A 26,590-nucleotide genomic window follows, 5' to 3' on the forward strand; every position below is an offset into this window, starting at 1 on the left:
ATCTCTGGTCGTTGGCCAGTGGTTGTAACTCTTTCGTGAAGGGAGATCCTGTGTTCTTCGGGGAGGTCTTGTAATTAGATGGTGTCTATAGGCCACTAGTTCAGACAGTATCGTGGATGAGTTGTCGGGGGTGAAGTGTCTGTTTCGTCTGCTCTCCAGCCTCCCTCCACAATGAAGCTGCTAATGAAAATGCTCCACTAGCAGCCTCAGGAACCTGCCGCCACAGTCAAGCAGTGCATGACTCCATCAGCATGCGGAAGTCTGTGCCGTCAGTCAACATACAAGTCAACGCCCGAATGTCAATCTGGAAGCTCAGGGCTGTGTTCCAGTGGCCGCCCTGGACAGGGAAGATGGAACAACCTCTTTAAAGGGATTCTGTCACCTCGTTTTAGCCTATAGAACTGCGGACATGCACGGCTAGATCGCCGCTAGCATGCCCGCAATATACCGGTCCCATAGCTCTGTGTGCTTTTATTGTGTTTAAAAAATTATTTTAGAGATATGTAAATCAGCCTGGTAAGGAGCCCAAGGGGCTGTACTAACCTTCCTGGAGCCTAGCCACGCCCCCTGTGAAGGAGCCCTGCACCGCCTGCGTCCTCCGAATCTCCTCCTTGCTCCCAGTTAGATCGCCAGAATCTCGCGATGATGCCAGCACAGGGAAGGAACACTATTCCGACACTGCGCATGGAAGTTCGCGCATCGCAAGGATTACGGCAATCATTTTTTAAACACCATAAAAGCACACAGCCCTATAGGACAGGTATATTGCGGACATGCTAGCGGCGATCTAGCCGTGCATGTCCGCAGCTCTATAGGCTAAAACGAGGTGACAGAATCCCTTTAAAGGAGTTTTCCGAGAGTTTGTTTTTACTAATGCCCTATCCTCAGGATGGGTCATCAGTATCTGGTCAGGGGGTTATACACCCGGGGCCCCTGCTGATCAGCTGCTTGAGAAGGCATCAGTGCTCCTGTGAGCGTTGTGGTCTTCTCCATGCTCACCAAGCACAGCGCCATACATTGTATAGCGGTTGTGCGTGTTATCAATCTCAGCCTCATTCACCTCCGTGAGGCTGAGCTGCTCCTAGGACACTGGACTGATACGTCTCATCATTGGCCTAGGGAACAGCGACCACCACTACCTTCTCAAAAAGCCAATCCGCGGGGGTCCCGGGTGTCAGACCCCCACCAATCAGATACTGATGACCTATACAGAGGATCAGTCATCAGTATATACTGTAAGTCTCAGAAAATGCTTTTCATTCCAGGAATCCCTTCCAGTCAGACTCAGAGCAGATGAGACCTCTGGGCTGATTGAGCAAATTGTTCTGGTTCTCGGGGGAGACACTTGTGTTCTTCACTCTTTATCTAACTAACATTTCTGTTTTCTTTTGCCTATAAGCGTTTTGCCTTCACCATTGATCCTTCCTACAATTTCCACCCTCACCATTACTCCTTCCTTCTTATCTTCTATCCACATCTCTTCATTCATCTTCCACCTTCACCATTGATTCTGCCTTCTTATCTTCTGCCCACATCTCTTCTCATTCTCGCTCTTCATTCATCTTCCACCTTCACCATTGATCCTTCCTTCTTATCTTCTGTCCACATCTCTTTTCCTCCTCGCTCTTCATTCATCTTCCACCTTCACCATTCATTGATCCTTCTTATCTTCTGTCCACATCTCTTCTCCTCCTCGCTCTTCATTCATCTTCCACCTTCACCATTGATTCTTCCTTCTTATCTTCTGCCCACATCTCTTCTCCTCCTCGCTCTTCATTCATCTTCCACCTTCACCATTGATCCTTCCTTCTTATCTTCTGTCCACATCTCTTCTCATTCTCGCTCTTCATTCATCTTCCACCTTCACCATTGATCCTTCCTTCTTATCTTCTGTCCACATCTCTTCTCCTCCTCGCTCTTCATTCATCTTCCACCTTCACCATTGATCCTTCCTTCTTATCTTCTGTCCACATCTCTTCTCCTCCTCGCTCTTCATTCATCTTCCACCTTCACCATTGATCCTTCCTTCTTATCTTCTGTCCACAGCTCTTCTCTTTTTATGCTTTACGTTTGTATTTTATTCCATCTACTCATTACTGCTCTTCTTCTCACCCCTCATGTCTTTTATTCTTTTGGGCCATTTCTTCCATTGTTTTCCCTCTCTTCCCGATATTCCTTCATATGACTTTAGATACTCAGCCCAATAGTTGCAGCGTTCCCAGAGCACCCCTTGTGTCTCCCAGCCAATCAGCAGCCTGCAGGATAGCCAATCATGATAGAGACTCAGGTAACAGTCATGGACCACCCGATATTTGTAGAGCGCTAGAGTTTAGACCCGTAGACTCCAGCTAGAGTTCAATGCTTGTTAGTAATTCTGAGGCCTCATTGTAGAGCTTCCTCTTTTATAATTTATTCACACAGTCTACCGATCGGCCAACTACACTACCACAGACAGCTTCAATGTGATGCACCTCCTAGTTGTGGTGAGGTACCCTCCAGTTGATTGTGAGGCACCTCCTAGTTGTGGTGAGGAACCCTCCAGCTGATTGTGAGGCACCTCCTAGCTGTGGTGAGGTACCCTCCAGCTGATTGTGAGGCACCTCCTAGTTGTGGTGATGACCCCCCAGTCCTTGATGATGTGCCCTTCAGTTCAGTATCATGCATCTCCTAGGTTTGGTGAGGTACCCTCCATCTGATTGTGAGGTACCTCTTAGCTGTGGTGAGGTACCCTCCAGCTGATTGTGAGGCACCTCCTAGCTGTGGTGAGGTACATTCCAGCTGATTGTGAGGCACCTCCTAGCTGTGGTGAGGTACCCTCCAGCTGATTGTGAGGCACCTCCTAGTTGTGTTGAGGACCATCCCCCCAGTAGTTGATGACATGCCCTTCAGTTCAGTATAAGGCATCTCCTAGTTGTGGTGAGGTACCCTCCAGTTTATTAATGTGAGGCACCTCCTAGTTGTGGTGAGGTACCCTCCAGCTGATTGTGAGGCATCTCCTAGTTGTGGTGAGGTACCCTCCAGCTGATTGTGAGGCATCCCACATTTGTTGGCGAGCTACAGCATTGGTTAATTGGATACAGTCTTTGTCCCTACAGAAAGATTATTGCTTTGGTCCAACCTTCATGTTGGGATTGTGGTGAAATTCTTCGGGTGTCACCCGGCCCAGATGACCAGTAGAACTTTTTCCTGACAGGAAGGAGTTAAATATCAGCATTTCAGCCTGCAGCCCGCTCCCCCATGACCAGATCCTGGACTCTCAGCTGACTGACCCTCATGTGGTGCTAGGTGTCTCATTAGCGGATGATGAGAGTAGTGTTTGTGTGTGCCCCGTATTCTTCCTTGTGACTGTGTTGTCTCTTCTTGCAGGATCCATGTCTCAGCCATCCTCGCACCCTTCACTCACGTCTGAGGAGATGTCTCGAGGTTTAGCTGTGGAAAAGTTAGACATGATGAAGAAGTGGGGAATCAACACATATAAAGTAAGAGGGGTCTGAAGTATTATAAGCTGCTATTGGCCGCCGCCCTGTCCTTCCGGCCCCCTTGTCTGTATGCGCCGGAGCCATCTGATATTACTGACCGCTCTCTCATCCCTGCAGTGCACCAAACAGTTAATCTCAGAGCGCTTTGGCCGGGGGTCTCGTACGGTGGACTTGGAGTTGGAGACCCAAATTGAGCTTCTCAGAGACACTAAGCGAAAGTATGAAGGGGTCCTGCAGCTGGCCAGAGCCCTGACCGCCCATTTCTACAACTTGGTGCAGACACAGAGGGCCCTGGGTGACGCCTTCTCTGACCTGAGCCAAAAATCACCAGAATTACAGGTCAGCAACTATATGCAGATAATGAAGCATATTCCCTCCATCATATGTATCCCTCCACCTTCATATCCTATAGACTGCCCCTCCAGATCACCATGGATATCCTCTGTCCACTGCCATACCCTGCACACATCCCCTCCAGAGTACCAGGGATATCCTCTGTCCACTGCCATACCCTGCACACATCCCCTCCAGAGTACCAGGGATATCCTCTGTCCACTGCCATACCCTGCACACATCCCCTCCAGAGTACCATGGATATCCTCTGTCCACTGCCATACCCTGCACACATCCCCTCCAGAGTACCAGGGATATCCTCTGTCCACTGCCATACCCTGCAAACATGCCCTCCAGAGTACCAGGGATATCCTCTGTCCACTACAATAACCTGCACACATCCCCTCCAGAGTACCAGGGATATCCTCCGTCCACTGCAATAACCTGCACACATCCCCTCCAGATCACCATGGATATCCTCTGTCCACTGCAATAACCTGCACACATCCCCTCCAGATCACCATGGATATCCCCTGTCCACTGCAATAACCTGCACACATCCCCTCCAGATCACCATGGATATCCTCTGTCCACTGCAATAACCTGCACACATCCCCTACAGATTACCAGGGATATCCTCTGTCCACTGCCATACCCTGCACACATCCCCTCCAGAGTACCAGGGATATCCTCTGTCCACTGCCATACCCTGCACACATCCCCTCCAGAGTACCAGGGATATCCTCTGTCCACTGCCATACCCTGCACACATCCCCTCCAGAGTACCAGGGATATCCTCTGTCCATTGCCATACCCTGCAGACATGCCCTCCAGAGTACCAGGGATAATCTCTGTCCACTGCCATACCCTGCACACATCCCCTCCAGAGCACCAGGGATATCCTCTGTCCACTGCCATACCCTGCACACATCCCCTCCAGAGTACCAGGGATATCCTCTGTCCACTGCCATACCCTGCAGACATCCCCTCCAGAGTACCAGGGATAATCTCTGTACACTGCCATACCCTGCACACATCCCCTCCAGAGTACCAGGGATAATCTCTGTACACTGCCATACCCTGCACACATCCCCTCCAGAGTACCAGGGATATCCTCTGTCCATTGCCATACCCTGCAGACATGCCCTCCAGAGTACCAGGGATAATCTCTGTACACTGCCATACCCTGCACACATCCCCTCCAGAGTACCAGGGATAATCTCTGTACACTGCCATACCCTGCACACTGCCATACCCTGCACACATCCCCTCCAGAGTACCAGGGATATCCTCTGTCCACTACAATAACCTGCACACATCCCCTCCAGATCACCATGGATATCCTTCCCCACCCTTATACCCTGCACGCATCCCCTCCAGAGTGCCAATATCCTCTGTCCACTGCCATACCCTGTATACATCCCCTACAGAGTACCATTGATATCCCCCCCACCTCCATACCCTGTACACATCCCCTCCAGAGCACCATGGATATCCTCTGTCCACTGCCATACCCTGTACACATCCCCTCCAGAGCACCATGGATATCCTCTGTCCACTGCCATACCCTGTATACATCCCCTCCAGAGTGCCATCGATATCCTCTGTCCACTGCCATACCCTGTACACATCCCCTCCAGAGCACCATGGATATCCTCTGTCCACTGCCATACCCTGTATACATCCCCTCCAGAGTGCCATCGATATCCTCTGTCCACTGCCATACCCTGTATACATCCCCTCCAGAGTTCCATCGATATCCTCTGTCCACTGACATTCCCTGTATACATCCCCTCCAGAGTGCCATCGATATCCTCTGTCCACTGCCATACCCTGTATACATCCCCTCCAGAGTGCCATCGATATCCTCTGTCCACTGCCATACCCTGTATACATCCCCTCCAGAGTGCCATCGATATCCTCTGTCCACTGCCATACCCTGTATACATCCCCTCCAGAGTGCCATCGATATCCTCTGTCCACTGCCATACCCTGTATACATCCCCTCCAGAGTGCCATCGATATCCTCTGTCCACTGCCATACCCTGTATACATCCCCTCCAGAGTGCCATCGATATCCTCTGTCCACTGACATACCCTGTATACATCCCCTCCAGAGTGCCATCGATATCCTCTGTCCACTGCCATACCCTGTATACATCCCCTCCAGAGTACCATCGATATCCTCTGTCCACTGACATACCCTGTATACATCCCCTCCAGAGTGCCATCGATATCCTCTGTCCACTGCCATACCCTGTATACATCCCCTCCAGAGTGCCATCGATATCCTCTGTCCACTGCCATACCCTGTATACATCCCCTCCAGAGTGCCATCGATATCCTCTGTCCACTGCCATACCCTGCACACATCCCCTCCAGAGTACCAGGGATATCCTCTGTCCATTGCCATACCCTGCAGACATGCCCTCCAGAGTACCAGGGATAATCTCTGTACACTGCCATACCCTGCACACATCCCCTCCAGAGTACCAGGGATAATCTCTGTACACTGCCATACCCTGCACACTGCCATACCCTGCACACATCCCCTCCAGAGTACCAGGGATATCCTCTGTCCACTACAATAACCTGCACACATCCCCTCCAGATCACCATGGATATCCTTCCCCACCCTTATACCGTGTACACATCCCCTCCAGAGTGCCATCGATATCCTCTGTCCACTGCCATACCCTGTATAGATCCCCTCCAGAGTGCCATCGATATCCTCTGTCCACTGACATACCCTGTATACATCCCCTCCAGAGTGCCATCGATATCCTCTGTCCACTGACATACCCTGTATACATCCCCTCCAGAGTGCCATCGATATCCTCTGTCCACTGACATACCCTGTATACATCCCCTCCAGAGTGCCATCGATATCCTCTGTCCACTGACATACCCTGTATACATCCCCTCCAGAGTGCCATCGATATCCTCTGTCCACTGCCATACCCTGTATACATCCCCTCCAGAGTGCCATCGATATCCTCTGTCCACTGCCATACCCTGTATACATCCCCTCCAGAGTGCCATCGATATCCTCTGTCCACTGACATACCCTGTATACATCCCCTCCAGAGTGCCATCGATATCCTCTGTCCAGTGCCATACCCTGTATACATCCCCTCCAGAGTGCCATCGATATCCTCTGTCCACTGCCATACCCTGTATACATCCCCTCCAAAGTGCCATCGATATCCTCTGTCCACTGCCATACCCTGTATACATCCCCTCCAGAGTGCCATCGATATCCTCTGTCCACTGCCATACCCTGTATACATCCCCTCCAGAGTGCCATCGATATCCTCTGTCCACTGCCATACCCTGTATACATCCCCTCCAGAGTGCCATCGATATCCTCTGTCCACTGCCATACCCTGTATACATCCCCTCCAGAGTGCCATCGATATCCTCTGTCCACTGCCATACCCTGTATACATCCCCTCCAGAGTGCCATCGATATCCTCTGTCCACTGCCATACCCTGTATACATCCCCTCCAGAGTGCCATCGATATCCTCTGTCCAGTGCCATACCCTGTATACATCCCCTCCAGAGTGCCATCGATATCCTCTGTCCACTGCCATACCCTGTATACATCCCCTCCAGAGTACCATCGATATCCTCTGTCCACTGACATACCCTGTATACATCCCCTCCAGAGTGCCATCGATATCCTCTGTCCAGTGCCATACCCTGTATACATCCCCTCCAGAGTGCCATCGATATCCTCTGTCCACTGCCATACCCTGTATACATCCCCTCCAGAGTACCATCGATATCCTCTGTCCACTGCCATACCCTGTAAACATCCCCTCCAGAGTGCCATCGATATCCTCTGTCCACTGACATACCCTGTATACATCCCCTCCAGAGTGCCATCGATATCCTCTGTCCACTGACATACCCTGTATACATCCCCTCCAGAGTGCCATCGATATCCTCTGTCCACTGCCATACCCTGTATACATCCCCTCCAGAGTGCCATCGATATCCTCTGTCCACTGCCATACCCTGTATACATCCCCTCCAGAGTGCCATCGATATCCTCTGTCCACTGCCATTCCCTGTATACATCCCCTCCAGAGTGCCATCGATATCCTCTGTCCACTGCCATACCCTGTATACATCCCCTCCAGAGTGCCATCGATATCCTCTGTCCACTGCCATACCCTGTATACATCCCCTCCAGAGTACCAATATCCTCTTTCCACTGCCATACCCTGTATACATCCCCTCCAGAGTACCAATATCCTCTGTCCACTGCCATACCCTGTATACATCCCCTCCAGAGTGCCATCGATATCCTCTGTCCACTGCCATACCCTGTATACATCCCCTCCAGAGTGCCATCGATATCCTCTGTCCACTGCCATACCCTGTATACATCCCCTCCAGAGTGCCATCGATATCCTCTGTCCACTGACATACCCTGTATACATCCCCTCCAGAGTGCCATCGATATCCTCTGTCCACTGCCATACCCTGTATACATCCCCTCCAGAGTGCCATCGATATCCTCTGTCCACTGCCATACCCTGTATACATCCCCTCCAGAGTGCCATCGATATCCTCTGTCCACTGCCATACCCTGTATACATCCCCTCCAGAGTGCCATCGATATCCTCTGTCCACTGCCATACCCTGTATACATCCCCTCCAGAGTGCCATCGATATCCTCTGTCCACTGCCATACCCTGCACACATCCCCTCCAGAGTACCAGGGATATCCTCTGTCCATTGCCATACCCTGCAGACATGCCCTCCAGAGTACCAGGGATAATCTCTGTACACTGCCATACCCTGCACACATCCCCTCCAGAGTACCAGGGATAATCTCTGTACACTGCCATACCCTGCACACATCCCCTCCAGAGTACCAGGGATATCCTCTGTCCACTACAATAACCTGCACACATCCCCTCCAGATCACCATGGATATCCTTCCCCACCCTTATACCGTGTACACATCCCCTCCAGAGTGCCATCGATATCCTCTGTCCACTGCCATACCCTGTATAGATCCCCTCCAGAGTGCCATCGATATCCTCTGTCCACTGACATACCCTGTATACATCCCCTCCAGAGTGCCATCGATATCCTCTGTCCACTGACATACCCTGTATACATCCCCTCCAGAGTGCCATCGATATCCTCTGTCCACTGCCATACCCTGTATACATCCCCTCCAGAGTGCCATCGATATCCTCTGTCCACTGACATACCCTGTATACATCCCCTCCAGAGTGCCATCGATATCCTCTGTCCACTGCCATACCCTGTATACATCCCCTCCAGAGTGCCATCGATATCCTCTGTCCACTGCCATACCCTGTATACATCCCTCCAGAGTGCCATCGATATCCTCTGTCCACTGCCATACCCTGTATACATCCCCTCCAGAGTGCCATCGATATCCTCTGTCCAGTGCCATACCCTGTATACATCCCCTCCAGAGTGCCATCGATATCCTCTGTCCACTGCCATACCCTGTATACATCCCCTCCAGAGTACCATCGATATCCTCTGTCCACTGCCATACCCTGTAAACATCCCCTCCAGAGTGCCATCGATATCCTCTGTCCACTGACATACCCTGTATACATCCCCTCCAGAGTGCCATCGATATCCTCTGTCCACTGCCATACCCTGTATACATCCCCTCCAGAGTGCCATCGATATCCTCTGTCCACTGCCATACCCTGTATACATCCCCTCCAGAGTGCCATCGATATCCTCTGTCCACTGCCATACCCTGTATACATCCCCTCCAGAGTACCGATATCCTGTCCACTGCCATACCCTGTATACATCCCCTCCAGAGTGCCATCGATATCCTCTGTCCACTGACATACCCTGTATACATCCCCTCCAGAGTGCCATCGATATCCTCTGTCCACTGCCATACCCTGTATACATCCCCTCCAGAGTGCCATCGATATCCTCTGTCCACTGCCATACCCTGCACACATCCCCTCCAGAGTGCCATCGATATCCTCTGTCCACTGCCATACCCTGTATACATCCCCTCCAGAGTACCGATATCCTGTCCACTGCCATACCCTGTATACATCCCCTCCAGAGTACCGATATCCTGTCCACTGCCATACCCTGTATACATCCCCTCCAGAGTGCCATCGATATCCTCTGTCCACTGCCATACCCTGTATACATCCCCTCCAGAGTGCCATCGATATCCTCTGTCCAGTGCCATACCCTGTATACATCCCCTCCAGAGTGCCATCGATATCCTCTGTCCACTGCCATACCCTGTATACATCCCCTCCAGAGTGCCATCGATATCCTCTGTCCAGTGCCATACCCTGTATACATCCCCTCCAGAGTACCATCGATATCCTCTGTCCACTGCCATACCCTGTATACATCCCCTCCAGAGTGCCATCGATATCCTCTGTCCACTGCCATACCCTGTATACATCCCCTCCAGAGTGCCATCGATATCCTCTGTCCACTGCCATACCCTGTATACATCCCCTCCAGAGTGCCATCGATATCCTCTGTCCACTGCCATACCCTGTATACATCCCCTACAGAGTACCGATATCCTGTCCACTGCCATACCCTGTATACATCCCCTCCAGAGTACCGATATCCTGTCCACTGCCATACCCTGTATACATCCCCTCCAGAGTGCCATCGATATCCTCTGTCCACTGCCATACCCTGTATACATCCCCTCCAGAGTACCGATATCCTGTCCACTGCCATACCCTGTATACATCCCCTCCAGAGTACCGATATCCTGTCCACTGCCATACCCTGTATACATCCCCTCCAGAGTGCCATCGATATCCTCTGTCCACTGCCATACCCTGTATACATCCCCTCCAGAGTGCCATCGATATCCTCTGTCCACTGCCATACCCTGTATACATCCCCTCCAGAGTGCCATCGATATCCTCTGTCCACTGCCATACCCTGTATACATCCCCTCCAGAGTGCCATCGATATCCTCTGTCCACTGCCATACCCTGTATACATCCCCTCCAGAGTGCCATCGATATCCTCTGTCCACTGCCATACCCTGTATACATCCCCTACAGAGTACCATTGATATCCCCCCCACCTTCATACCCTGTACACATCCCCTCCGGAGAATCATCAATATCCTCCCCCCACCTCCATACCCTGTACACATCCCCTCCAGAGCACCATGGATATCCTCTGTCCACAACAATAACCTGCACACATCCCGTCCAGATCACCATGGATATCCTCCGTGCACTGCAATAACCTGCACACATCCCCTCCAGATCACCATGGATATCCTCTGTCCACAACAATAACATGCACACATCCCCTCCAGACCACCATGGATATCCTCTGTCCACAACAATAACCTGCACACATCCCCTCCAGAGCACCATGGATATCCTCCCCCACCTCCATACCCTGTACACATCCCCTCCAGACCACCATGGATATCCTCTGTCCACAACAATAACATGCACACATCCCCTCCAGAGCACCATGGATATCCTCTGTCCACAACAATAACCTGCACACATCCCCTCCAGAGCACCAGGGATATCCTCTGTCCACAACAATAACCTGCACACATCCCCTCCAGAGCACCAGGGATATCCTCTTTCGACCACCATATGCTGTATACCTCCTCCAGACCACCATGGACCATAGCGTTAGAGCCTTCAGGTCCTTGTCTTCTGCCTGTAATGATATTACCGTTATGACTGTTTGCTTATTAGGAGGAGTTTGGCTACAATGCCGAGACCCAGAAGCTTCTGTGTAAGAATGGAGAGACCCTGCTGGGAGCCGTCAACTTCTTTGTGTCCAGTATCAACACCCTGATCAACAAAACCATGGAGGACACGCTAATGACAGTGAAGCAGTACGAGACGGCGAGGTAATCAGCGCTGAAATGTGATCATTACATGGTGGCTGCTCTGCACAGGTTCTTGGTCAAGGCCGTAAGACCCTGGAATTATTTGTCTACATTCAGCGCCTGTCCATTCATGGTAATGAGACCTCACCATGATGGCAGATTTCATATTGGTATCGGTGTACGGTACAGTGGTGCCATCATGGATCGTCATGTGCCAAAGCATCAGCCTAGTTGGAAGTCATGGTGGACAGGGGTAGGCTGGATGTGTAAAGAAGTCCTTCTGTCAGTCCTACTTACTATTACACCGTTACATGGACTGAAAAAGACCCCAGAGCATCAAGCTTTAGATAAGTTCTAACCGACAGTGTCGCTATTAGAGAAGCCTCATTGGAAGTCTTGTCTGCCATTTCCACCTCCTGGGGTCGGACATTCTGTCCTGTGGCTGCTCTTTCTGTACTGATGTCTCCTCCCACGTAATGAAGGTCCTGGGTCCTGTGTAAGGTCCTTGGAATGAATAAATCCTGCCGGTTCTTGTACTGACCACACTCATGCAGTGAGACCACCTCTATGGCGGCTTTCTAAAGCCCGATTCTTCCAGCTCTCCAGTATCCTTCATGGTAAAAGGAGCCCAAAACTGAATCCCATGTTCCAGATGTGGCCTCTCAAAAGATGCGTGCGTGTGGGGGCAGGGGGGCAAAAAGACTACGATAGACTGAAATCCAATAGATGTTTGCAGCCTGTACTAATACAACGAGCAGACCTTCTTCAGGCTGCACTGATACAAGTCTGGAGTGGGAGCCGCTGGTGCTGAGCCACAAGCTAACACTTAGCCTGGGGTCATCTCCTCCAATCATATTTGTAGCTGTCGCTGCTAGGGGGCCACATGTAAGGGGCCGAAGCTCCTCGCGTCTCCGCCTCGTATGCTGCTGGTTGTGGTTTGTGTGAGTGAATCCAGATGTTGACTTGCAGGTTGGAGTACGATGCGTATCGGGCTGATTTGGAGGAGCTGAGTCTGGGACCACGAGATGCCGCCACTCTCTGCCGCATCGAGGTCGCACAGCAAAACTTCCAGGCGCATCGAAGCAAATATGAGAAACTGCGAGGAGATGTAACTATCAAGCTGCGCTTCTTACAAGAAAACAAGGTACAGCCGACACGTGGCATGTGTAACCTTACCGACCGTGCCAGCTACTGACCTTACCGGCCGTGCCAGCTACTGACCTTACCGGCCGTGCCAGCTACTGACCTTACCGGCCGTGCCAGCTACTGACCTTACCGGCCGTGCCAGCTACTGACCTTACCGACCGTGCCAGCTACTGACCTTACCGACCGTGCCAGCTACTGACCTTACCGACCGTGCCAGCTACTGACCTTACCGACCGTGCCAGCTACTGACCTTACCGACCGTGCCAGCTACTGACCTTACCGACCGTGCCAGCTACTGACCTTACCGACCGTGCCAGCTACTGACCTTACCGGCCGTGCCAGCTACTGACCTTACCGACCGTGCCAGCTACTGACCTTACCGCCGTGCCAGCTACTGACCTTCCGACCGGCCAGCTACTGACCTTACCGACCGCGCCAGCTACTGACCTTACCGACCGCGCCAGCTACTGACCTTACCGACCGCGCCAGCTACTGACCTTACCGGCCGCGCCAGCTACTGACCTTACCGGCCGCGCCAGCTACTGACCTTACCGGCCGCGCCAGCTACTGACCTTACCGTCCGCGCCAGCTACTGACCTTACCGGCCGCGCCAGCTACTGACCTTACCGGCCGCGCCAGCTACTGACCTTACCGGCCGCGCCAGCTACTGACCTCACCGACAGCGCCAGCTACCGACCTCACCGACCGTGCCAGCTACTGACCTTACCGACCGTGCCAGCTACTGACCTTACCGACCGTGCCAGCTACTGACCTTACCGACCGTGCCAGCTACTGACCTTACCGACCGTGCCAGCTACTGACCTTACCGACCGTGCCAGCTACTGACCTTACCGGCCGTGCCAGCTACTGACCTTACCGACCGTGCCAGCTACTGACCTTACCGACCGTGCCAGCTACTGACCTTACCGACCGCGCCAGCTACTGACCTTACCGACCGCGCCAGCTACTGACCTTACCGACCGCGCCAGCTACTGACCTTACCGGCCGCGCCAGCTACTGACCTTACCGGCCGCGCCAGCTACTGACCTTACCGGCCGCGCCAGCTACTGACCTTACCGGCCGCGCCAGCTACTGACCTTACCGGCCGCGCCAGCTACTGACCTTACCGGCCGCGCCAGCTACTGACCTTACCGGCCGCGCCAGCTACTGACCTTACCGGCCGCGCCAGCTACTGACCTTACCGGCCGCGCCAGCTACTGACCTTACCGGCCGCGCCAGCTACTGACCTCTACCGGACAGCGCCAGCTACTGACCTCACCGACCGTGCCAGCTACCGACCTCACCGACCGCGCCAGCTACCGACCTCACCGACCGCGCCAGCTACCGACCTCACCGACCGCGCCAGCTACCGACCTCACCGACCGCGCCAGCTACTGACCTCACCGACCGCGCCAGCTACTGACCTCACCGACCGCGCCAGCTACTGACCTCACCGACCGCGCCAGCTACTGACCTCACCGACCGCGCCAGCTACTGACCTTACCGACCGCGCCAGCTACTGACCTTACCGACCGCGCCAGCTACTGACCTTACCGGCCGCGCCAGCTACTGACCTTACCGGCCGCGCCAGCTACTGACCTTACCGGCCGCGCCAGCTACTGACCTTACCGGCCGCGCCAGCTACTGACCTTACCGGCCGCGCCAGCTACTGACCTTACCGGCCGCGCCAGCTACTGACCTTACCGGCCGCGCCAGCTACTGACCTTACCGGCCGCGCCAGCTACTGACCTTACCGGCCGCGCCAGCTACTGACCTCACCGACAGCGCCAGCTACCGACCTCACCGACAGCGCCAGCTACCGACCTCACCGACCGTGCCAGCTACCGACCTCACCGACCGCGCCAGCTACCGACCTCACCGACCGCGCCAGCTACCGACCTCACCGACCGCGCCAGCTACTGACCTCACCGACCGCGCCAGCTACTGACCTCACCGACCGCGCCAGCTACTGACCTCACCGACCGCGCCAGCTACTGACCTCACCGACCGCGCCAGCTACTGACCTCACCGACCGCGCCAGCTACTGACCTCACCGACCGCGCCAGCTACTGACCTCACCGACCGCGCCAGCTACTGACCTCACCGACCGCGCCAGCTACTGACCTCACCGACCGCGCCAGCTACTGACCTCACCGACCGCGCCAGCTACTGACCTCACCGACCGCGCCAGCTACTGACCTCACCGACCGCGCCAGCTACTGACCTCACCGCAGCCGCCGCTCCGCTGACGCTGGTCTCCTCCAAGGACATGATTCTGCTTGGTTTGTGGCTTATGTGTCCTCTTTTGTCTTCCAGGTGAAGGTCATGCACAAGCAGCTTCTCCTCTTCCATAACGCCATCTCCTCATACTTTGCTGGGAATCAACAGCAGCTGGAAGCTTCACTGCAACAATTCAACATCAAGCTAAGCAGCGCAGCCAGCGACAAACCCTCCTGGCTGGAGGAGCAGTGACCACGCCGCTTATCTCTCCCTTTACGTTTTTGTGATTGCGTGTGTACTGTATATGTAAGTGTTGTGTGCATGACGGATTGTGTGTGACATTACCGTGTGCTAGTGCGAGCGTCCATTGTATGGTCGATTGTTTCTCATTTCATGCATCTGTAGATCAGTATGTCTGACACTCGGTGACCTGCAGATTGTGGCCAGTCACCAGACCACCAGTATGAAGCCCACGAGCAAGGCCTGTGTGGTGCTGGTTATCTTCTTCTCATCCTTCCATTTGTACATGGCACACAGCAGGTCTTGCTAATTGGGTTAGCTCATAGACCTCCCCTCTCCTTCCGCAAACTTCCTTTGTCCTTTTATATTACAGAACATGTCCACTATTTATTCTTCTGAGCTCTAAAAACCCTGTCACTCCTGCCCTCCGATTTTCTAGATATCCACCCCACTCTTCTACAGACATCCACTCCACTGCTCTTCAGGTCTCCTCCACTCTTCTACAGACATCCACTCCACTGCTCTTCAGGTCTCCTCCACTCTTCTACAGACATCCACTCCACTGCTCTTCAGGTCTCCTCCACTCTTCTACAGACATCCACTCCACTGCTCTTCAGGTCTCCTCCACTCTTCTACAGACATCCACTCCACTGCTCTTCAGGTCTCCTCCACTCTTCTACAGACATCCACTCCACTGCTCTTCAGGTCTCCTCCACTCTTCTACAGACATCCACTCCACTGCTCTTCAGGTCTTCTCCGCTGTACACCCCACTATTCTACAGACACCCACTCCACTGCTCTTCAGGTCTCCTCCTCTCGTCTACAGACACCCACTCCACTGCTCTTCAGGTCTCCTCCACTCTTCTACAGACATCCACTCCACTGCTCTTCAGGTCTTCTCCGCTGTACACCCCACTATTCTACGGACATCCACTCCATTACTCTTCAGGTCTCTGCTCTGCACCCCACTATTCTACGGACATCCACTCCCCTACTCTGCAGGTCTCCTCTGCTTTACACCCCACTATTCTACAGACATCCACTCAACTGCTCTTCAGGTCTCCCCCGCTCTGCACCCCACTCTTTTACAGACATCCACTCCACTGCTCTTTAGGTCTCCTTCACTCTTCTACAGAAATCTACTCCACTGCTTTTCAGGTCTCCTCCGCTCTACACCCCACTATGCTACAGACATCCACTCCACTGCTCTTCAGGTCTCCTCCGCTCTACACCCCACTATGCTACGGACATTCACTCCACTGCTCTTCAGGTCTCATCCACTCTGCACCCCACTCTTTTACAGACATCCACTCAACTACTATTCAGGTCTCCTTCACTCTTCTACAGACATCCACTCCACTGCTTTTCAGGTCTCCTCCGCTCTACACCCCACTATGCTACAGACATCCACTCCACTGCTCTTCAGGTCTCCTCCGCTCTACACCCCACTATGCTACAGACATCCACTCCACTGGTATTCAGGTCTCCTCCGCTCTACACCCCACTTTTCTACAGACATCCACTCCACTGGTCTTTAGGTCTCCTCTGCTCTGCACCCCACTCTTTTACAGACATCCACTCAACTACTCTTCAGGTCTCCTTCACTCTACTGCAGACATCCACTCCACTACTTTTCAGGTCTCCTCCGCTCTACACCCCACTATGCTACGGACATCCACTCCACTGCTCTTCAGGTCTCCTCCGCTCTACACCCCACTCTTCTACAAACATCCACTCCACTGCTCTTCAGCTCTCCTCCACTCTTCTACAGACATCCACTCCACTGCTCTTCAGGTCTCCTCCACTCTTCTACAGACATCCACTCCACTGCTCTTTAGGCATCCTCCGCTCTGCAACCCACTCTTCTACAGACATCCATTTCTCTTCAGATCATCTATAGACGTCTGCTATACGCACTCATCTTCTGTAGACATTCGATCTAAACTCTCCTCTTCTGTAGACATCCGCTGTATGCTCTCATCTTCTGTAGACCACTTTACACTCTCCTTTTCTGTAGACATCCGCTCTACACTCCTCTTCTGTAGACATCCGCTCTACACTCTCCTCTTCTGTAGACATATGCTCTACACTCTCCTCTTCTGTAGACATCCGCTCTACGCTCTCCTCTTCTGTAGACGTCCGCTCTACGCTCTCCTCTTCTGTAGACGTCCGCTCTACGCTCTCCTCTTCTGTAGACGTCCGCTCTACGCTCTCCTCTTCTGTAGACGTCCGCTCTACGCTCTCCTCTTCTGTAGACGTCCGCTCTACGCTCTCCTCTTCTGTAGACGTCCGCTCTACGCTCTCCTCTTCTGTAGACGTCCGCTCTACGCTCTCCTCTTCTGTAGACGTCCGCTCTACGCTCTCCTCTTCTGTAGACGTCCGCTCTACGCTCTCCTCTTCTGTAGACGTCCGCTCTACGCTCTCCTCTTCTGTAGACGTCCGCTCTACGCTCTCCTCTTCTGTAGACGTCCGCTCTACGCTCTCCTCTTCTGTAGACGTCCGCTCTACGCTCTCCTCTTCTGTAGACGTCCGCTCTACGCTCTCCTCTTCTGTAGACGTCCGCTCTACGCTCTCCTCTTCTGTAGACGTCGCCCCTACGCTCTCCTCTTCTGTAGACGTCCGCCCTACGCTCTCCTCTTCTGTAGACGTTCGCCCCTACGCTCTCCTCTTCTGTAGACTTCGCCCCTACGCTCTCCTCTTCTGTAGACATCGCCCCTACGCTCTCCTCTTCTGTAGACATCGCCCCTACGCTCTCCTCTTCTGTAGACATCGCCCCTACGCTCTCCTCTTCTGTAGACATCGCCCCTACGCTCTCCTCTTCTGTAGACATCGCCCCTACGCTCTCCTCTTCTGTAGACATCGCCCCTACGCTCTCCTCTTCTGTAGACATCGCCCCTACGCTCTCCTCTTCTGTAGACATCGCCCCTACGCTCTCCTCTTCTGTAGACATCGCCCCTACGCTCTCCTCTTCTGTAGACATCGCCCCTACGCTCTCCTCTTCTGTAGACATCGCCCCTACGCTCTCCTCTTCTGTAGACATCGCCCCTACGCTCTCCTCTTCTGTAGACATCGCCCCTACGCTCTCCTCTTCTGTAGACATCGCCCCTACGCTCTCCTCTTCTGTAGACATCGCCCCTACGCTCTCCTCTTCTGTAGACATCGCCCCTACGCTCTCCTCTTCTGTAGACATCGCCCCTACGCTCTCCTCTTCTGTAGACATCGCCCCTACGCTCTCCTCTTCTGTAGACATCGCCCCTACGCTCTCCTCTTCTGTAGACATCGCCCCTACGCTCTCCTCTTCTGTAGACATCGCCCCTACGCTCTCCTCTTCTGTAGACATCGCCCCTACGCTCTCCTCTTCTGTAGACATCGCCCCTACGCTCTCCTCTTCTGTAGACATCGCCCCTACGCTCCCCTCTTCTGTAGACATCGCCCCTACGCTCCCCTCTTCTGTTGTGCATTGCCAGCAGCACTTCACGCTGGTTCTCTAGCACTTGCTGATGACATCCCTCACCATATCTTTCTGTTGTGTTATTTTTCCCTCAGCATTTTCCTTTACTCATAAGAGGAGATTGGAGCGGGCAGGAGTTCTGTATATTTCGGGAGGTTGGCTGTAGTTACTAGAGTGGGGATATTTGTATGTCACACTCACGTTCACAATGACTGCGGATGGTGCAGCATCCTTCTCCGTGTGTGTGAGTGTGCAGCATGTAGCCCGGATGTGGTCTATGTGTCCCATGACTGAATGTTTTGTACAACACTACTTCCGAGCAGTGGGTCTGCAGTCCTGTAAGAGGATGAATGTGTCTTCTCCAACTACATTTCAGCGTGTCTGACTCAATTCCAGTAGTGTAACAGTTGTGCGCAAGGCTGGTATCTGCGGGAGTATTGCAGTATTACATGCCCTTAGGGTCCAATGCTACCCAGATTCAACCCCTGTGTAATTAACATTGGGCCATGTTCTTGTTACCTGCCCTGTAGTACGATAACTATTTATAAAGACAGATTGTTCCATGAGAAATGTTCGAGGTTGCGACGCTCCTCCCGGGGTCACGTAGGCTGGAAAAATCATCTCAACAAGGGGCATTAGGTTACTGGAACATTTCTGGAAATCGGAATAAAACTAATGAAGAGTCTGTCTCTGTCTCATTGATGGTTCTTTGCCTCGTGTAGTTGATGGTTGTGTGTAGGCCACGATCCTATGAATGGTTCTAGGGTCAAGAGGGATGTTTTTGCAGTTACAGACAGGATCCAGATATAGAAAGCTGAGGTTTTGCTACACTAGAAGTGTCTTCAAGGATCATCAGCTCCACAGTGCAGCCACTAAGGCTCGTGTCAACGAAGTGTTTCGAAGATATGTATTCACACCTTCTGTCCTTCAGTGGTGGATGAGTGGTCTTCAGCTAACCTTCCATATCTGCTACAGATTCTAGTCAAGGACGAATAAGGATATCTGGTGGGGGGCTGATATGCTGTTATTCGTAGGACATTCCACATCACTACATCCAGGAGACTGTGGCAGGCGCAGCGCTATGAAGTGCCTCTTGCGCTGTAGCATTGGAAGAATTTTTATTTATCTGACTATATCAGACTATTACTCTGTAATTCCTCTAGCGCCGTTCTATGGAAACAGTAGGTTTATAGAGCACACCAAATGCTTCAAGTAACTTCTTTATTAACTTCAACTTTTCGTCATATATATAACACTGCCGCCTCCGCAGCAGATAGTCCATGTACAAAACACGTGTTGAAAAGATATCACAATGTGGCAGGTATGCATAAGATAGTGGTTCAACTGTTCAATCTTGTCATTCAACATAAAATAGTGGATATATTTCTCTCTCCAGTATCTGTACTCTCACTTTAAGTTATTTAAGCACTTTATCATCTCTCTGAGAGGTACTTCTGAGGTTAACCAATAGTTCACTTGCTCTACTTGGTTTGCAGTTTGCTCTATGCAATTACTTATGATCTGGTATGAGCAGTTCGCATTTGTATGCAATTTGTTTTGATTGTATTATTGTATAGCTCAGTAGATCGTTTGTATGGTGGAACTGTAAGTAAACATACATATAACCAGTTCAGTATACAGTTCTAATCACTATATTAACAGTAGGAACATTATATAACTGTTTTAAATGCCTATTTTGGCCTCTTGCTTCCATAAAACACAGCTCTTAGTGGAGTGTGTGTCTGTTCAGCTCCTCTCTGGTGAATAATGATTCCAGCAGCTCCTGCTAGGGGAATTTCCCACACAGGCTGTGTGTGAGGCTGGCTGTGATTGGTCAAAACTCCTGAGCTGTGTGAGGCTGGCTGAGATTGGTCTAGAGTCCTGCCCAGCAACAACAGATTAACTCTATACTTTCTGTTGTTTCTGATGTGTCATTGAGCTTACCTCACATTGTATAATGAATCTTAAAGGCATATTATCTTTTCTGCTTCTGTGAACACAATATATAACAGTTATATGACATCCAAACATGAAGTCACTGTAAATAACTCTGCTTTTGTCTTTAACACACAAACATAGGAACTGTTATTCTCAGGTCTAGCTGTATAAATATATAAGTTATGTTAGCAACCTAGGACAGGTCGCCAGCTACAGAGACAGAAGGTCATTAAGTTGTTATCATCCACAGAAGATGGCTTCTAGGTTGTATCTTGGTGCCCTGTTGCTGCCCATGATGTTTCCCAGCTGCTGCTTATGATGTGTCCAGGGTGTCACCCAGTTCCCAGGCTATGGTGTCTGAGGCAATGGAAACTGAGCTAGTGATGTAGGAGGGGCTATTGATGCAGGCGGAGCTAGCATCAGAGGTGGGGCTATAGAGGTGGGGCTATCCTGTTAGCGCTACATACAAGAATGTGGTTATGCAAATAAAAATTGTGGTAATGTAGTTTATTATTCTTGCATTGTGTGTCCTAACCAGCGCTTCATCTACATCCCTGACAGTCACTGACCGCCCAGAGGCGGCCCCTGTGAGCATCCAACCAAGAGACCACTACTTCTGTTACTCAGAGGGCAGCTCATGTCGTGGAAATTTTATTAGGATGTGTATTTGATATTTCTCGTACATTCCATTGGGGGACACAGACCATGGGTATAGCTTAGAGGTATTACTAGGAGGGACACTATGCAAAAACGAAGCTCCTCCTCCTCGGGCTATACCCCCAGACACCTCCAGGAGGACTTCAGTCTTTGCTTAGTGTCCGTCCAAGGAGGTGACGCTTATTCTTCTCCTGTTTGTTATTTTTTTCTGTTTTCAGAGGGGGACGCAGGTCAGCATTGCGCTTTCCTGGCCCCCGTGGAGTGTCTGCCACCGTCTTTCGACGTGTCCTGGCTACCTCCCATCCCCCCACAGAAGAAAAGTGGATCCAGGCTCAACATGTCAGCTCTGGCATCCCACCAGCTGCTGGGACGCCTGCTGCCTACCCTCCTCCAGAGCACTGTTCTCCTGGATTGGAGTCAGAAGTCTGAAGAGGTGCATCCCTGCTGGTCTGGACATCGAGGGAGCATGCTGAGCAGATAAGTATTGCCCAGTCCCTCCCCCACTCTCTGTGTCTGTTTGTCTGTGGCTACCTGGGTGAGCTTGAAGAAGGATCTTGATGTGGGCACTTTCTTCATTTTGGCACTGGAGTACTGGCATCTCTTCCCCCTTAAACTGTGGGCTTCAGCGCTTCTCTCGTCGGGCCTTGGCTGCTGCGCTCTCTCAGCGCCCGCCGGCAGGCCGCTCCTCCATGGCCTCGTTAACCCCAGCTGCCCCACGTGAGGGGAGTCGGGGTGTTTGTTCAAATCGCATTTTTTCTCACGCTTATTTTGCGCCATGATGACGCGTTCGGGGGGGCGGAGCCTCGGCATGCCGCTCTGACTCTCCTTACACCGGAGACTCTGTTTGTCTCACGGCCGTGCAGCTCCTCATCTCTCTACACCGGAGACTTCTGCTAGCGTTGCCTGGGTGGTAGGAGAACAGCTTGCTCTGCTCCTGATCTTTGCAGCAACTGGTAGGAGATCTTTTACTGTGGGGTTCCATCATGCCAAAGCCTGGGGCACTTAAATCTGCCAAGGCCTCCTCTCAGGCTCTTTTGGGGTCATGCAGGGTGTGCCTTCTGCCTTTTTCTGCCTCTGGCACCTGTGACTCGTGCCCTGCTCCTGGACACGATCAGCCTCCTTCTCTTGCATAGCCCAGTCCTCCCTCTGCCCCTGCGGAACCGGCGGTACCCGCCTGGGCTTCCGCCATGTCTAGTGCGGCAGCGGATATGGCCCTAGTTGCCAAGGCAGCCATGTCCCAATCAGAAATTTTCGGCCACCAAGCGCATGGATACGCTTCACCCTTTCCCCTCTGACTCGGTGGAAAAGTGGACTTAACATAGAATGTGTCGGCAGATAAGAACCATTTGGCCCATCTAGTCTGCCCAATATATCTGAATCCTATGAATAGTCCCTGGCCCTATCTTATATGAGCCTTATGCCTATCCCATGCATGCTTAAACTCCTTCACTGTATTTGCAGCTACCACTTCTGCAGGAAGACTTCTTCCTCTAAGGTAGATCCTCCGGTGGCCAGGTTGGCCAAGAACACGGCCCTTCCTGTCCTAGACGGTTCCTCCCTGCAGGATGCGGTGGACAGAAGCCTGGATTCACTTTCCAAGTCCATCTTCTCTCTGGCGGGCGCTTCCCTGCGACCGGCTTTTGCGTCGGCTTGGGTTGCCAGAGCCCTTACGGCGTGGTTGCGGCGCCACCACCAGGATCTGACGGAACAGGGCGCCCCTGCAGACACTTTGGAATTTATTCTCCAAATGTCTCAGGCTTCTAAATATCTCTGTGAGGCTTCAATGGATATCGGTTCCCTATTTGCCCGTATTTCGGCCCTCTCGGTCATTCAGCGTAGAGAGGTTTGGTTGAAGGTGTGGGATGCTGATGCTTCTTCCAAGCGTTCCCTCGCTAACCTTCCCTTTGAAGGATCTAAACTCTTTGGAGCCCAGTTGGACGAATTCATTTCTGCCGCAACGGGGGGCAAGAGTACTCATCTGCCTCAACCCAGATCCAAACGGCCCTTTCGATCTCGGGCTTCAGGGTTCCGGGGCCAGTCCTTTCGTCGCTTCTCCACGGCCAGGACGTCTTCGTCCTCGTCGGCTGGGGGATCCCAGGAATCCCGCAAGAAGCCTTTCTTCAAACCCCAGCCCTCTTGGCGACCACGGGCACAGTCAACCCGTCTCCCTGCTCCCAAGCAGCCCTCCGCATGAAGGGGTGCCCCCACCCCTCGTGGTGGGGGGCCATTTGCTCTCCTTTCAACAGGTCTGGAGGGCTCACGTTCAGGACGCCTGGGCTCTGGAGATTGTGACGTCCGGTTACAAATTGGAGTTCGCGTCCAGCTCGCCGGAACGCTTTTTCCCGTCTCGCGTTCCGGGGGATCCAGCCATGGCCTCGGACCTCCTTTTGGCGGTCTCCTCTCTTCTGGACCGGGGTGTCATTTTTCCCATTCCCCCGGAGGAACAGGGAACAGGTTTTTACTCAAACCTGTTCGTCGTTCCGAAGAAGGAGGGGTCGGTGCGCCCGATACTGGATCTGAAGCTTCTGAACAAGTTTCTAAGGGTGCGGAAGTTTCGCATGGAGTCCCTTCGCTCCGTTATTGCTTCTCTGCTTCCAGGGTAATTTCTCGCGTCTGTGGACATTCAAGACGCCTACTTACACGTCCCGATTGCGAAGTCTCACCATCGCTTTCTGCGTTTTGCCATCTGGGGTCGTCATTACCAGTTCGTCGCCCTGCCTTTTGGGTTGGCGACCGCCCCTCACGTTTTCACCAAGGTTTTGGCGCCTCTCATGGCGCTTCTTCGCACCAGGGGCATCTCGTTGTTGCCCTACCTGGACGACATCTTGATAAAAGCCCCGTCTCTTCCACAGGCCGAGGACAGCGTCCGAATCACCGTTCAATCTCTAGAACGGTTCGGGTGGCTGATCAATCTACCCAAATCCTCTCTGCACCCTTCCCAGAGACTCTCCTTCCTGGGGATGGTTTTGGACACCTCGAGTTCTCGGGTGTTTCTTCCGGATTCCAAGTCCTCTCAGATTCGGAGGGCGGTGTCGCTCCTTCTACAAGCTCCTTGTCCCACCATTCGGGAGTGCATGCGGGTTCTGGGCCTTATGGTCGCCTCCTTCGAGGCGATTCCGTATGCCCAGTTCCACACTCGACCGTTACAACAGTGGATTCTTGCCCTCTGGGACAAGACCTCTCGGGGTCTGGACGCTCCCGTCCGCCTGTCCCGGCAAGTTCGGTTGTCTCTCCCTTGGTGGCAGGCCTCCCCGAATCTCTCATCAGGGAGGTCCTTCCTTCCGTTCTTCTGGACGATAGTCACCACCGATGCCAGCCTCATCGGTTGGGGAGGCGTTCTCCGGAACCTCACAGTTCAGGGGGTCTGGTCGACGGAGGAATCCCGTCTTCCGATAAACGTTTTGGAACTAAGGGCGATCTTCAACTCCCTCTCCCACTGGACTTCCCTCCTTGCAGCTCGGCCGGTGCGTGTTCAGTCGGACAATGCCACGGCTGTAGCCTACGTCAATCATCAGGGCGAAACGCGCAGTCGGGCAGTGATGCAGGAGGTGGCGAGGATCCTCCTATGGGCGGAGTCTCATGTGCCAGTGTTGTCGGCGGTGTACATTCCGGGCGTCGACAACTGGACGGCGGATTTTCTGAGCCGCACCAAGGTGGATCCGGGAGAGTGGTCCCTACATCCGGAGGTGTTCGAGGACATCTGCCGCCGATGGGGCCGTCCGGACGTGGATTTAATGGCGTCCCGGCTAAACAACAAGGTGCCGGTGTTCCTGGCCCGCGCTCGAGACCCAAGGGCGTGCGGAGTGGACGCGCTGGCTTCTTCGCGGATCTATTATCGCACCTGGAGGGCCTATCTGACCTTTTGTGAGAAGTCGGGTTTTCCGCCGCTTCGTTTCTCTGTTCCGGTGGTGCTGGCCTTTCTACAGTCCGGCCTTGAGGTGGGGCTGTCGCTCAGTTCTTTGAAGGGTCAGTTTTCGGCCTTGGCGGTCTTTTTTCAAAGGTCTATTGCCTTTTTGGGGCCTGTGAGAACCTTCCTGCAGGGGGTGGCGCATTCGGTTCCTCCGTATGTTCCTCCCTTACCCCCCTGGGATCTTAACCTGGTCCTGCGCGCCCTTCAGGAGGCGCCTTTTGAGCCTCTGAGGGAGGTCTCCCTAGTCTTCCTCACCTGGAAGGTGGTTTTTCTGGTGGCCATTACCTCCATCAGGAGGGTTTCGGAGCTGGCCGCGCTTTCCTGTCAGGAGCCTTTTCTGGTCTTCCACCAGGATAAGGTGGTGCTACGGCCGGTTCCTTCTTTTTTGCCCAAGGTGGTTTCTCCGTTCCACCTTAACGAGGATCTTGTCCTACCCTCTTTTTGTCCTTCTCCGGCGAACCCCAAGGAACGTGCTCTCCACTCCCTGGACGTCGTCAGGGCACTGAAGGTGTATCTGGGGGCCACCGCCTCCTTTCGTCGTTCGGACTCCCTCTTTGTGATTCCCGAGGGGTCTCGTAAGGGTCTGGCGGCTTCCAAGGTTACTGTGGCGCGGTGGATCCGTTCTGCTATTGCTGCGGCCTATCGCGCTCGTGGTCAGGTTCCCCCGTCGCGGATTACAGCTCACTCCACAAGGGCAGTGGGAGCTTCCTGGGCCAGACGCAATCGCGCCTCCGCCTCCCAGTTGTGTAAGGCGGCCACTTGGTCATCTTTGCATACGTTCACAAAGTTTTATCAGTTGCACTCGCTGGCCTCGGCTGATGCTGTCCTCGGACGCAGGGTATTGCAGGCCGTGGTGCCCGATTGACGGCTGGACGTTTCTTTTCCTGGCGGTGTTGGTTTTTTCCCACCCCATGGACTGCTTTTGGACGTCCCATGGTCTGTGTCCCCCAATGGAATGTACGAGAAAAGGAGATTTTTGTGAAACTCACCTGTAAAATCTTTTTCTCGTCTTTTCCATTGGGGGACACAGCTCCCGCCCGCTTTTTTTTGTTTAGTTGGTGTGATGGTTTCCATTGTGGTTTTTTCAGTTCTTCTTCTCCTACTGCTTTTGCAACGACTGAAGTCCTCCTGGAGGTGTCTGGGGGTATAGCCCGAGGAGGAGGAGCTTAGTTTTTGCATAGTGTCCCTCCTAGTAATACCTCTAAGCTATACCCATGGTCTGTGTCCCCCAATGGAAAAGACGAGAAAAAGATTTTACAGGTGAGTTTCACAAAAATCTCCTTATTGTGTATTGTCATCATGTCCCTCAGTGTCAGGGTAAACCATTGGAGTGGATATCTTCCC

At 52.8% G+C, this 26,590-nt stretch overlaps 1 protein-coding gene across 4 annotated transcripts in view; it reads left to right on the forward strand.

The window, feature by feature from the left end:
* Positions 1 to 15,303, forward strand: part of ARFIP2 (ADP ribosylation factor interacting protein 2) — a 79,442-nt gene extending 64,139 nt beyond the window's left edge. For all 4 annotated transcript variants that reach the window (XM_044275074.1, XM_044275076.1, XM_044275075.1 and 1 more), the window contains 5 exons: positions 3,367 to 3,479; positions 3,597 to 3,818; positions 11,548 to 11,705; positions 12,654 to 12,828; positions 15,147 to 15,303. In XM_044275074.1, coding sequence (XP_044131009.1) covers positions 3,367 to 3,479; positions 3,597 to 3,818; positions 11,548 to 11,705; positions 12,654 to 12,828; positions 15,147 to 15,302 — 824 coding nt within the window. In that variant the 3' untranslated portion in view covers position 15,303. The remainder of the gene's footprint in view (positions 1 to 3,366; positions 3,480 to 3,596; positions 3,819 to 11,547; positions 11,706 to 12,653; positions 12,829 to 15,146) is intronic.
* Positions 15,304 to 26,590: the final 11,287 nt, after the last annotated feature.

The sequence above is a fragment of the Bufo gargarizans genome, unplaced genomic scaffold (genome assembly GCF_014858855.1).
Source record: "Bufo gargarizans isolate SCDJY-AF-19 unplaced genomic scaffold, ASM1485885v1 original_scaffold_847_pilon, whole genome shotgun sequence".
NCBI classification, from domain to species: Eukaryota; Metazoa; Chordata; class Amphibia; order Anura; family Bufonidae; genus Bufo; species Bufo gargarizans.